The following is an 11,752-nucleotide window of genomic DNA, read 5'->3' as shown; positions in this document are numbered from 1 at the left end:
TTTCAATTAGAAATAGTAAAAAAATATATTCAAACTGAGCCTGTAGCTCGGCAGAAGGCTGGAATGACTGTGGGACCCTCTGAGGGTGCGACCGCTGTTTACAACAGGTAACGGGAGTTAGTGGTTAGATGGAGGTCTTGTTTCCGCGCGGCGTCTCGCCCGTGTCGAACATGTGCGACGCCAGATAGTCCTCGTACTGTCCGTCTATCAGCTTGGCGGCGTTGTTGCGGGCGAACCAGCAGTCCACGTTCTGCGCGCCGCTGTAGATCCTGCGGCTCTTCTTCACCACCGGCACCGAGCGCTCCTTCACCTTCAGGACCTGCGAGGCCTTGGCGCCCTCCTGGGCGGGGAGCTCGACCAGGCCCACCTCCTCGTACAGGAACTGACCTGAAGCACAGTAAGAGGTTTGAGTTGATCATGGGAAATCCTGCTGAACCCTCTGACCGTATGGTGTAGGTTCTATCGTGCCAAATACAACAGGTTTTTGTCAGCAGGGATTCAAACCCTGGTTCTCGAAGGGGGTCGGGATTGACGGATCTGTCGAAGCCGTCTTGGTTACCTACCTATCAGACCGTGGCAGTTGTGTGAAAGCCCCTTGCTGTTGCCGATGTAGAAGCCCAGATGGTCTCTCTGGTACGGCGCCGGGTTCTTGTACTGATGCAGCAGGATGACGAAGGCGATGTTCCCGCCGACGGTCACGGTCACGTTGGACCTCCCCACGATGGCCACGGAGAGCTCGCCGCTGTCCACGGCCACCGTGGACTGGCAGGGCAGCACCATGCGGTCCCGCCCGTCCAGGATCACCCTCTTCGGGGTCACTTCGATGTAGGCGCGTTTGGGTCGATCCACCACGATGATGATGGTGCTGAAGTAGGTGCGCTGCTGCTTGTGGCTTCCCGCCGGAGCCGGGGCGCCGATCAGCTTCCCGTTGACGGTCACACCTGAGGACACGAGGCACACAGAGTGAGCAGACGGACGGGTCGGGTGGAATTCGTTTGTTCGGATCCCTCGAGGCTCACCCGAGTACTTGTGGTCGGAGACAAGGCGGAGGACGTGTCCGGGCTCACCGTTGATGTTGAAGCACACGGTGAGTTTACTGAGAGGAAACTCTACCACGAAGTGAGGGTCGCCATCAGCTGGAGGCGGGCAGAAACAAGGTCTTTAAGAACTATTAGAGGCTTAAATGGCTCCTCAAGGAGACAAGAAACTGACAGATTCAGAAAGTACAACTAATTTCAAATAGCTTTAAGTTTGACCTTTTGAAAGGACACAGTGCAGTTAGTAAGATTTTGTGATCCGCCATGTCTATTGTTCATCCTTTTATCATAACCAGATTGAAAAACATCAAAAGAGTTGATCTGAAGGGCATTCATACCAGATCCAATGGAATTGAAGGTATGTCAAAAACTCAAAACTTGATTCATTTAGAAATCCTTGAAATCTGGAAATTTCTAGCTCGTGTTCTGTCATTAGCTGGGTGAAATGAAGGCTCTAGCCTCAGTATTTAGAAACTCCTGGCTCTTGCCTGACTCCCACCCCCTCCCACCCGGCTGTCAACACCTACTTAACTCTGTAATGAATAGAAAAGCCCCGGGAAAATGCTTCAGACACTGTTTGAGAAAACCTGTGTCGTTACACATGTCACTGCTACAACACAAACGGTCATTGCTGCAAATGTCAAAAAGCACTTGAAGCTTTGGGTTGGCTTTGAATTGTGAGTTACAGCTTGAGCCGGAGCTCTCCCAGGCCTGTGAGAACCGGCCGAGACCCACAGAGGAGCTGGTGGAGTGACCCTAATGACGGGGTCATTAGTCCCCTCTCTTTACTGTAACACATGCACAAACATCCACTTCCCCACTCCTCCGCTCACTGCGGCCCATTAGCAAGGCACTATCTGCCCGTAGACACGCACTCGCATGTTCAAAGTGCCACGTAGCGCCACCGTTGGTATTTCAATTAGACCCCTGAGTGCCGTGTTCCTCCTTGCAGGCAGGAATCCCTGAGACTTCCCTCTGTCTGCCCTGCGACCGTCGCCGAGTCTCTGACGGGGCGTCCAAATTACAGGCCGCCCACGCACAGAGTGCAGAGAGAGAGTACTGTACATTCAACCCCCCCCCCCTCCCCTCTTTCAAGTTTTACCACGGAGCCTCATAAATGCCACTGACTGCGTTTGTGCTCGGAGCTTCAGATGAAGCGGGAAGGGGGAAAACCTTCGCAGAGGGATCGTGGACTCACCTGATGTTTTGGAGATGGTAACGGATTTCTTGGCTGGTCTTCTTTCAACCTTACCTGTACAGAGGAGAACGGAGACCCAATGATGAGACAGAGCAGTGGTGGTACTTTACTAGATACTGCAAGATCGCTTGGCACATTAGCTGAGTTGTCAGCAGTTTTCAGTTTAACCACTGAGATCAAATTAACTTTTGACAGGTTTACGAGCATCTTATCCAATTAGCAGGTGTTTCTTTAACCTTTTTCTGTCATTTCCGTATTGCATAAGTAGAAAGAAATGGTCCGATAGGAGCAAAGGTCATATGAGCATTTGGTAACTTCCAACACTGCTGATGGGGAAAATGAGAATCTTCGCCGTCATGTTCAACCAAACCTCAGTCACAGCCTCACCAATTGTATCTCTCAAAGATGAAGTCTGGCTGCTCGGCTTCCCCTCAGATTGTTTGAGCTTGTCGTCGTCTGCGTCGCCCGGCAGCTCGTTGGCGACCTCCTCAGCTCCCGGCGGGTTCGTGGGGGCCGGCGCCATGCTGCCGTCGGCCAGAACTTCAGGCTTCTCCACCTCCAGCTTGGTGAGCGGCGTGAGGAAGTGGTACGTCACGGACAGGTTGGTGGTCTGCCGGACGTGTCCGTCCCTCTCCCTGCTGGTTTGGCTGCGAAGTCGCGACTTCAGTCCGTCCTTGACGCTCAGAAAACCCCAGAGACGCTCCACGAAGTCCTCGGCTATAGTGGTCAGGGCGCTCCCCAAAACCTGGGTCACGTCCGAGCCCGAGGCCGGCCCCCCGGCCGCCATCGCCGCGGTGGCCGCCTTCACGCGCTTCTCGGTCTCGATCTGTCGGTGCCGCAGCGGCACGTCGGTCTCCAGGATGATGCTCTTGTCGTTGTTGCTGGCGGTGACCTGAACGTGGAGCGACTCCGCCGTCCGGTCCGTCAGTTTTCCGGCGATGACGATCTCGGAGCCGTTGAAGTAGTTGGTGAAGAGGTGCTGAGTGACGTACTGGACGGAGTCCTCTGTGTAGTTTATCCTGATGTCGGAAAGCAGAGGCGTTCCGATCTCATCGTAGAACCTGGAAGAGGCCAGGAAGGTTTTCAGATGTTCAGCTCTTGAATCATTTCACTGAAAAGTCAAAAGATGATCAGAAGCTAAATCTTCAAGGCAGATCGAAGGCTGTTTACCTGAAGTAACTGCACTGATTTCTTCCAAACTAACAACTTCATGACATGAAAAGTAAGTTATGTGACACTGAAATCAGTGCTGCTTCTGCAGGAATTTTAGAATTTGTGCGACTATTTCAAACTTCTCTCATATCCACCAATAACCTGATGTGTTTTTGCTCCTTTGGTTTTTGAAATCACCTCTCACTCCCACTTAGTGTGTCTGATTTTAAGGTAAATAATGAAATATGTGCAAATTTAGTCCGTTTTTTACTTTTCAGAAAGAATCAATTATTAATAAATATCAAAGGACGGTTTTATTGAGTTATTTTCGGACTTTAAAAAGTGATGACTTGAATTTGTCCCTTGAAATATTCTTCAAAATGTATTTTATGCAGTCTTGTAAAAAGGATTAACGTCAAAAACCAAAAAAGTCAAAATGGACCAGTGCATTTACGAATTAGAGTCAGAAAACATTTACGAAAACAAATCCAGAGGCCAAGCTCAGATTGTGGTTGAATGAGATTCTTTGGTTCTTTTGACAGGCTTAAATTCACCCACACATTGTTTTGTTTAAAAATTTTTGATGAATGGTTCAAAGTTCTTTTGTGATGTTGCATAATTTTTAAGTATTTAATTTGGAATGTCGCGGTTTGATTGATTGATGATTGTGTTTTATCCAGCTGTGTCCAGCATGAATAACTTGAGGATTACATTATGTAAAACATCCTGAAGTGTCTGCAGATACTCTCAATATAGACCACTTAAAGCAAGATTTCTCAGCATTAAATGCTCTTAACCACATATGAAAATAGAAATAGAAATTGACCCTTAAAATGAAAATGAAATGGAAAATAGCTCAATGATGGTGTTTCACGAAGGACTTAAACTTTAAAAAATGTATGTTTTCTTTTCAGCCTTCAACATGCCAACCGGACACACGTTCAGTGTCTTTTTGTTTGAAAATGAATGAACCACTTGTAGATTTCATCAAACGTGAGGTCTATTTTTAAAGCCTCCTTCCGGCTGCATGTCGAAACCCTTAAGGAGCGGAGCGTGCGGCGAGTTCTGGGCCGTGCCCTTGTTGTCACGCCGCGCTAAACCTCCTCACCTCTCCACCGGCTGTTTGCTCAGCCAGGACCGGGGCTATTATCTGTTAACCTCGGTTTCACAACACACACATACACACACACACACACACACTAACATTCCTGCAGCGCTGAACAAACACCTTGTGTGTCTGAGTGCAGGAGAAACGGGGGAAAGAGGTTTGTGTGTGATAGGGTAAAAAAAAAAAAATGAAGGTAAAGGAAAGAGTGTGTGTGCTTGTGCGTGTGTGTGTGTGTGTGTGTGTGTGAACTCTTATTAAAGACGTCTGTTGTCAGCACCGTCACATTTCCAGCCTTCGTTCTCTTGTCGCTCGATGACAGATGGACGGACGTCACAGAAAAGCAGAATGAAGGAGACTAATTAAGACTAATAAAGGAGCAGATTAAAGTAATTCCTCAAACATATTAGAGATTCTTCACTTTTCGTAGGTTATTGTAAGTCTTGGTGTCTTTTCATACGACACTGCATTTGTAACGAAAATGCATCTGTAGGATGTAGCAGTAGTGGAAATTTGAGAAACTTGTAGCTTTTTCATTATGAAGACATTTTTTCTTAATCTTTAAATTAAATCTAGTAGTAACGGAGCACCGTAGCAGCTTTCTGTTGTCAAACAGTGACCCCTAGTGGTCACAGATGTGATGCTATGGTCTTTTTTTATTAAAATATTAGTTGCACGACCCACTAAGCAGCTAAATAAAAAGAAGAGTTTGTCTTGTAACTCAGAAACCAGATGGAAGCCCTACCCTTTGAGCATGGCGCTGGCGTTGGCCTCCTCGCCAATGCGCCTCATCATGCCGCAGTTCTCCAGAGCCATGCGCTCCAGCAGCCGGTAGTCCACGTCGTTCCCGATCCCGATGGTGAAGATGCAGAACTTCTCCTGCACGGCCGAGCGAGTGTTCCCCAGGATGACGGGCGCCTGCTTCTCCCCCACCGTGGGCTGCCCGTCCGTCAGGAAGATGATGAGCGACACGCTGTTGGGGTTGGTGCTGGGGCCCGAGAGGTAGTCCCTCAGCAGGGAGGAGCCCGTCTGGATGGCCCCGTCGATGTTCGTCCCTGCACGGCAGTGGAAATTATAACTCATAATGAGCATCTTAAAGGCGTGGAAATCCAGCAACCATGTAGAAATTTCACGTTTTGGTGAATGCTGAATATGGAGTTGCAGAGCTGCTGTCTCTCTGTCCTGATTAAAGAGCAGCGTCCTCCCACTAACATCCAGATTACAGAGCATCTAACTGAGTTATACCAGTCAAACTAATGAGATGATTACCTGCAACTGATGCTTTAAAAAGAAGTACCAGTAATTCGGTCCTCAGTTTGAAAAACGTCTCACCTCCGTTGGCGGTCAGCCGGAGAATAAACCTCTTGGCGTCGCTCACGTTGTCGGCCGTGGCCTGAACGAGGCCGTCCGGCTTCCAGACTTTGATCTTGTTGGAGAAGCTGATGAAGTTGAAGTGGTCTTCGTACCGCAGGTCCCTCAGGATGGTGAACAGAGCTTCTTGAGTCTGAGAGAGAGAGAGAGTCATTGAGAAATAAAAAGCTCTGTCGTTTGTTATCTAAAGTATTATCTCCAGTTGATGTCTATCAATAGATGGAAACAAAGAGCTGAGAAACGTAAGGCCTGTGGGCCAAAACTGGCCCTCAAGAGGCTCCAGTCCATTTTCATGAGGCCTTTGTTGCAGTTTCTGCCTTTTAAAAGTCAAAGCAGTGACTTCACCTCCTCCTGCGTTCTGTTTTGCTGTGCAGATCTGTGGCCCCGAGCGTGGGTGCGATATATAATTTGCTGCAGGGGGGAGTTAATGTGGATGTACAGCCGGGGTCAGAACCGTGGACTGACCCACACTGAAGCCCTCCATTGTGAGGCGGCGTTCAAACACACTTGTTGTTCTGTTCTGGCGGCTCGCTGGGGGCTGGAGATGGGCAGAGCGGAGAGGCGGACCGACGGGGGTCGAGTGGAGAAAGTTCCATTACCCCATAGAAAGTGACCTTCCTCCCTCACAGCGCGGCCTTGTGCCGTCAGTTTCCCAGATCTGTTTTTCAGTTTCTGCTCGGGGCAGCTGCTGCAGAGATCGACTCGGGAGTCTGGCCCGCAGGATTATCCTGCTAATTCTGATGGGAGGAAAAGGTCTGACATTGATATTCCAGGAGTGGGAGAGAGGAGGAGGAGGTGGACGATTAGGTTTCTCTACAGAGCTGCTGTTGAAATCCATTAAAAAAAAAACAAAAAAGAAGGGGAAATTACTTTAGACTGTCCCCAAAATTGATCTGATTTCCTCTGAACTCTCCTGGGAGGAAAGTTCAGAAAGAGGTCAAAACCTGCTGCTGCAGCTCAGGAACGGTCGTTACAGGAGATACGAGCATCACGTCAGCCTGAGATCAAATCTACAGTGAGGAATCTGGAGAAAAGAAATTAAAAACTATAAATTAACTCCACCTGTGGTTTGTCCCAATAAATACTGAATTCTACTTTAATCAATAGATATGAAGAAGTAAGCATATCCTTCCATGTCTGCTTCTGCAGGTAAAAAATCCTCAAATCAGAATCAATTGTTCAGTTCAATATAAGCTACAACAACAACAAGTCCACAACAAGCGAAGTTTCGCATCTTCCTCCTCAAACGTCCACATTATAGAGCATCTTCCTCCCACTTACTGATGTAACTTCAAGTAACATCCAAATTCTCCTCGCTGGCTTTATTTCTGGTTTTGATGAAGGTTTCTACTCTCTCCGCATGTGGGATTGATGTTTTTTTTTTTCTGATTTGGATTTTAATGATGTGTGATAGTTAAGATAAAATGTGAACAGCTGAACACGAATCTTCACCTGTTTGATCTTGGTTCCCGTCATGGAGCCGCTGGTGTCGATCACAAACACCACGTTCTTGGGCACGACGGGCAGATCTTTGGGGGCGAAGTAGTGGACAAAATGTCCATTTAAAACCTGAGGGAGACAGACAGAGAGTTGGGACTCAGAAGACAGTTGCAGAGCTGATCTGAAGACAGACGGAGTCTGGCACTGGACAGCAGCTGGTGGCAGCAGGCCAGAGATATAAATGGATAACAGGTGGGCGCACCATCGCGTGTGTGTGTGTGTGTGTGTGAAGCAGGATGGGAACTCTGCATCCAAAGTATTAGAGCTATTTTCACAGAGTGGCTTTCTTTAACCCCTCGCCTCGCTCCGAAGCGTCTCACCTGGATGTCCCCGATGCCCATGTCCCTCTGCACGTCGTAGCGGATCACGAAGTCCCCCAGGACGCCGCTGGTGGTGATCTTGGCCTGCTGGACGATGTTGGGGCTGAAGGTGATCCTGCAGACGTTCTTCTCGTTCGTGATGACGGTGGTGACGGGAAGCTTGGCTGGAACACAAAGACAGGAAGTGTGTTGTGCTCAAGCTGGACGGAGAACAAACAAAGCGTGGGATGAGAAGAGCGGCCGTGGCCTGATTTAAACCGGAGCTTAGGGCCCCGGTGAGAGCCATTTATGAAACACAGCTACGGCATGAAACACCATGAAACCGTCTCTCAACCTGCTGACTTGGCGGCGCTGGGCGCGGCCGCGCCGTTGCTCCTCCCGTTGCGCAGCGGCAGCACCTCCAGGTCCGTGATGGCCGAGTGGTCCACGATGGTGACCTCCAGGCCGAGGCGGCTGACCAGCTGCAGGGGCCGCAGGCTGGTCACGTGCTCGTAGCGCCCCAGGCGGCGCTGCAGGAGCTGCTCGTAGGTGAGCAGGAAGACGGCGCGGTTCCGACCCGGGATGCTGGCCTCCATCCGGAACACCTCCACCTCGGCCTCAGGGCTGCAGAGGAGGAGCAAACCGCTGGTACAGGACCGACTCGGACCGCTCCGAGACCACCCAGGGGGTCAGAGGGCGAAAAACAAAACTGTATTTTGTGGAATTTAGAGCAGATCTGTTCACTGCTTGATGTGTTTTAAAAGAAGTCCTTCCAGAGACACTAACTTATAGAACAAACACGGTGGAGGACAGAAATACTCATTATTTAGTGCAGATGCAGTAGTAATAATACGTCTTCTACCCTCTCATTAGCTTTACTTTGTCATCATTTTCAATCTGGGATGCATCCATTACATTGAAAAATTGCATCTTCAGCACAGTACCTGAAGTGGAAATTGCTTGTGATGGTTCAAGACACGTAGAGGTCCAGTGTTTTAAAGAGTGAGAAAATGTGATATTTCTTTAAAAAAATGTAGGCGATGGAAGCTGAAAATGGTTGGAAATATAAACATTTGCGCTAAGTAGAGATTCGGGGAAAGTATACTCAAGTGTATTTGCATCTATTGATGGAAAAAGTACAGAAATGTTTGAGTACGTTGGGAAATTGGAGGACTGATGAAGAGGTGGGGCGGTGCAGTGAATGATGGGAGTGGTGATTTCGTCTGTTTATAACGGGGCCTCTGAATCATTGAATCTCTCTTAATGAGGGCTGAAATATCATGATGTCACTTCTGAGGGTTTTTACGTGACGGGTTTTTTCTCGCGGGCCGGCACACCGCACACTCTCTCTCTGGGGCGAGGGAGGTTTCAGACGGGGCCCGATCAATCTGTGTTTGCACAGCAGAAGACATTTGAAGGAGCGGGTGCTGCTGTGTAATTAGGGAGGCGATGCCTGAGACCGCACACACACACACACACACACACACACACACACACACACACACACACACACACTCTTACCTTGCACCACCTGCCTCTTTGTTTCGGGGCTTGCCGTTCTCCTGTTTGACCCTCTTCTGCCTGGGCCTGACCTCGCTCTGGTAGACACGCCCTCCGATGATCCTGGTTCACGGGGTCAAAGGTGAAGGATTAGGGCCGTGCAAGTATTCAGGACCGCCTATTGTCACTGTTCAACTAAGTTTCAGCCCCCCCGGACAAGGCGGAGGATTAGTCCTGTTGTTGCACATTTATGGCGGCCAGTGTGTGTCTCTGCGTCTTCATTGCTGTATAAAAGTTGTCTACTTGCTCCATAGCAACCGGGCCATCATAAATCCTTAAATCCATTAAATCCTGTTGCAACTCTCCTTCAAATACCACACAAATCCACTTAAACTGCACACATTTTTCAACAAATTGGTTACAAATTGCATTAAAAAAACCTCACTTGATGTTTTTTTTTCCTGTTTAGTGTTGTAAAGTTGAGCTTTTGGTGATTGCTGAACAAGATTTACAGAAATGAAACTCGTTTTTAGACATTCTGGAGCCGTGCTTCACAATTTTACAGTTGAACATAAAGATAATCTTAATAATTTAGTTTAGATTTTTCAATTTTGTCCTCTTTCTTCCTGAATCCTGATTATATTCCTGTTAAGAGTTTGAATGCTTTGTGATGGATCCAGCTTCAGGTTTCGTGGCCCATCATCTCCCACTTGCAGGGCTTACATGGTGAAGTTGGAGACGTATGCGTCCGCGGGGATCTGGAACTGGAAGACGCCCGTGGAGGCGGCGGAGTGCCGGTTGAGCATGGCGCAGTACACCGCGGTGAAAGCGTAGCGCGAGATGATGGTGGTTTTGATGGAGAGCTCCTGGATGTGAGGTTTGGTTTCCTGCGAATTACAGTGATGAAACACCAAGGCTGCATTTATCAACACCCTAAATATAACCTGGAAGACGCGTCTCTGAAGCGAGATTTGGCTGCGTTTTACGCGCCGCCGCTGTGCGCACAGATGAATTCGTGATTTCACCCAAGTGACTCATTCAGAACACAAAAAGCTGGACTTGTCCACATTCACAATAAATCAGCAGCCAGAGGAATTTGTTCCCATGACGGATCCTCTGGCACATCTGCGCGTTTGGCAAATCTCCTGTGCGTCACGCCCAAAAGAGCGCACGAATCCAGAGTGACAAAATCAACTTTTAATCACACAAACTAGGTCATGCATTCACAGCTCGCGGATTATCTTCTTTTAAACTTATTTTTGTTCTTATTTTCAATCAGATCATCAGCACATCTGAAATCTCTAAGAACATTGCTTTTTAAATATGGTTCTAAACGTTTCCGTAAAAAAAAAAAAGAACAATTTACGCAAATAAAGTCTCTCCCAACTAATGATCCCAGTCTGAATTAAAGGGGAGACGACACTTAAACAGATAAAAGCTCAATTACCTTGGATAATATAGTCTTCACCTGCCGTGGGACCCTTCGCGGTGGCTGCAGAGACAAACATGAGAATAAAAACTAAATCCAAACATTGGATCGCGTCAAATCATAAAAAAGTTCTTACAATGTCCAAATCAAAGTCAGCCAGATCAAAGTCCATCTCATCTTCTAACAGGGAATCCTCCAGCTGCCCCAGTGCGCCCAGACTGAAAAATGCCAACAGAGTCCACAGCAGCATCTTGTAGTTTGTGTTTCTTCTCCTCAATGTAAAATCCTTAAAACGATAAATGCGACATTTTTATTTATTTTTGTTTTGTTTTTTTTCCAGCGTGCAGCTTCCCCGAGTCTGAGTCCTGATTCTGCGTCCAGGTCAGAATGACCAAACACACACAGTGCTGGAGGAAAGCACGCCCACCCGCTGGAGGAGAGAGATGCGGCTTCCAGCCCTGACAGGGGCAATTAGGCCCCAGCTGCTGCCTTCAGGGACAGTAGGAGTTTTCACAAAACGCCTTTAGTGTGCTTTGAACCAGAAGTTTCAAGCATTTTTAAATTTCAGTTGAGGGGCCGGATCTGTAAAATGATACCATAATAACCTTTACATTTAAAATTTAGAAATGTTTTCATTGTTGTGGTGCAGAGTATATATGATGAAATTGTAAAGTTTAAAACAAAATATTTCAAAGAAACGAAGCACATAGATTCCATTATGTCTGCTCTTCTGTTTATTCACTTACTAATGTCGGAACCCCTACACATAGTTGTAATACAGAGCATTGGCTTTCAACTGCATTTCATCACACAGGATTTCCAATCTGTTCATAAAATCTCCAAAGAGTAAAAAAAAAAAAAACATTGTGAAATTTGCTTTGCATTAAAATATAGGAATGAAAAAAATGCAACAGGACATGTCTCTTTCTAAAGAATAAACACACTGGCAGCAAAAATACAGATTAAAAGGTTTGGGAATGCATGGATGTACTCCATAATAACTCATGATTATATATAAAGTGCTGAAGTAAATTGCATAGTGTGAATAGTATTTAACCTTTTATGAACTCAGTGAAGTTGTTGGAAATCAAAGGCTTGTGCCATTGGGCGGGTATAATGTTGAAAGATATTTAAAGACCCAAAATCATATTTTAACTTAAA

General features: G+C 47.3%; 1 protein-coding gene across 1 annotated transcript; it reads right to left on the bottom strand.

The window, feature by feature from the left end:
* itih5 (inter-alpha-trypsin inhibitor heavy chain 5) lies at positions 1-10,891 on the bottom strand. The gene is made up of 14 exons (XM_030113396.1): positions 10,728-10,891; positions 10,610-10,654; positions 9,886-10,049; positions 9,184-9,285; positions 8,018-8,286; positions 7,684-7,847; positions 7,316-7,432; positions 5,825-5,996; positions 5,238-5,547; positions 2,623-3,296; positions 2,236-2,289; positions 1,020-1,136; positions 564-941; positions 1-387 (listed from the first exon to the last, which is right to left on the bottom strand). Exons 1-14 carry the CDS (start codon positions 10,839-10,841, stop codon positions 125-127), a joined length of 2,943 nt encoding a protein of 980 aa, XP_029969256.1. The 5' UTR covers positions 10,842-10,891; the 3' UTR covers positions 1-124.
* Between the last annotated feature and the right edge of the window lie 861 nt (positions 10,892-11,752).

This window comes from Salarias fasciatus, chromosome 17, assembly GCF_902148845.1.
Source record: "Salarias fasciatus chromosome 17, fSalaFa1.1, whole genome shotgun sequence".
Classification (NCBI taxonomy): Eukaryota; Metazoa; Chordata; class Actinopteri; order Blenniiformes; family Blenniidae; genus Salarias; species Salarias fasciatus.
Note: the sequence above shows the minus strand (reverse complement) of the source record. Positions and strands in the feature narration are given on the sequence as shown.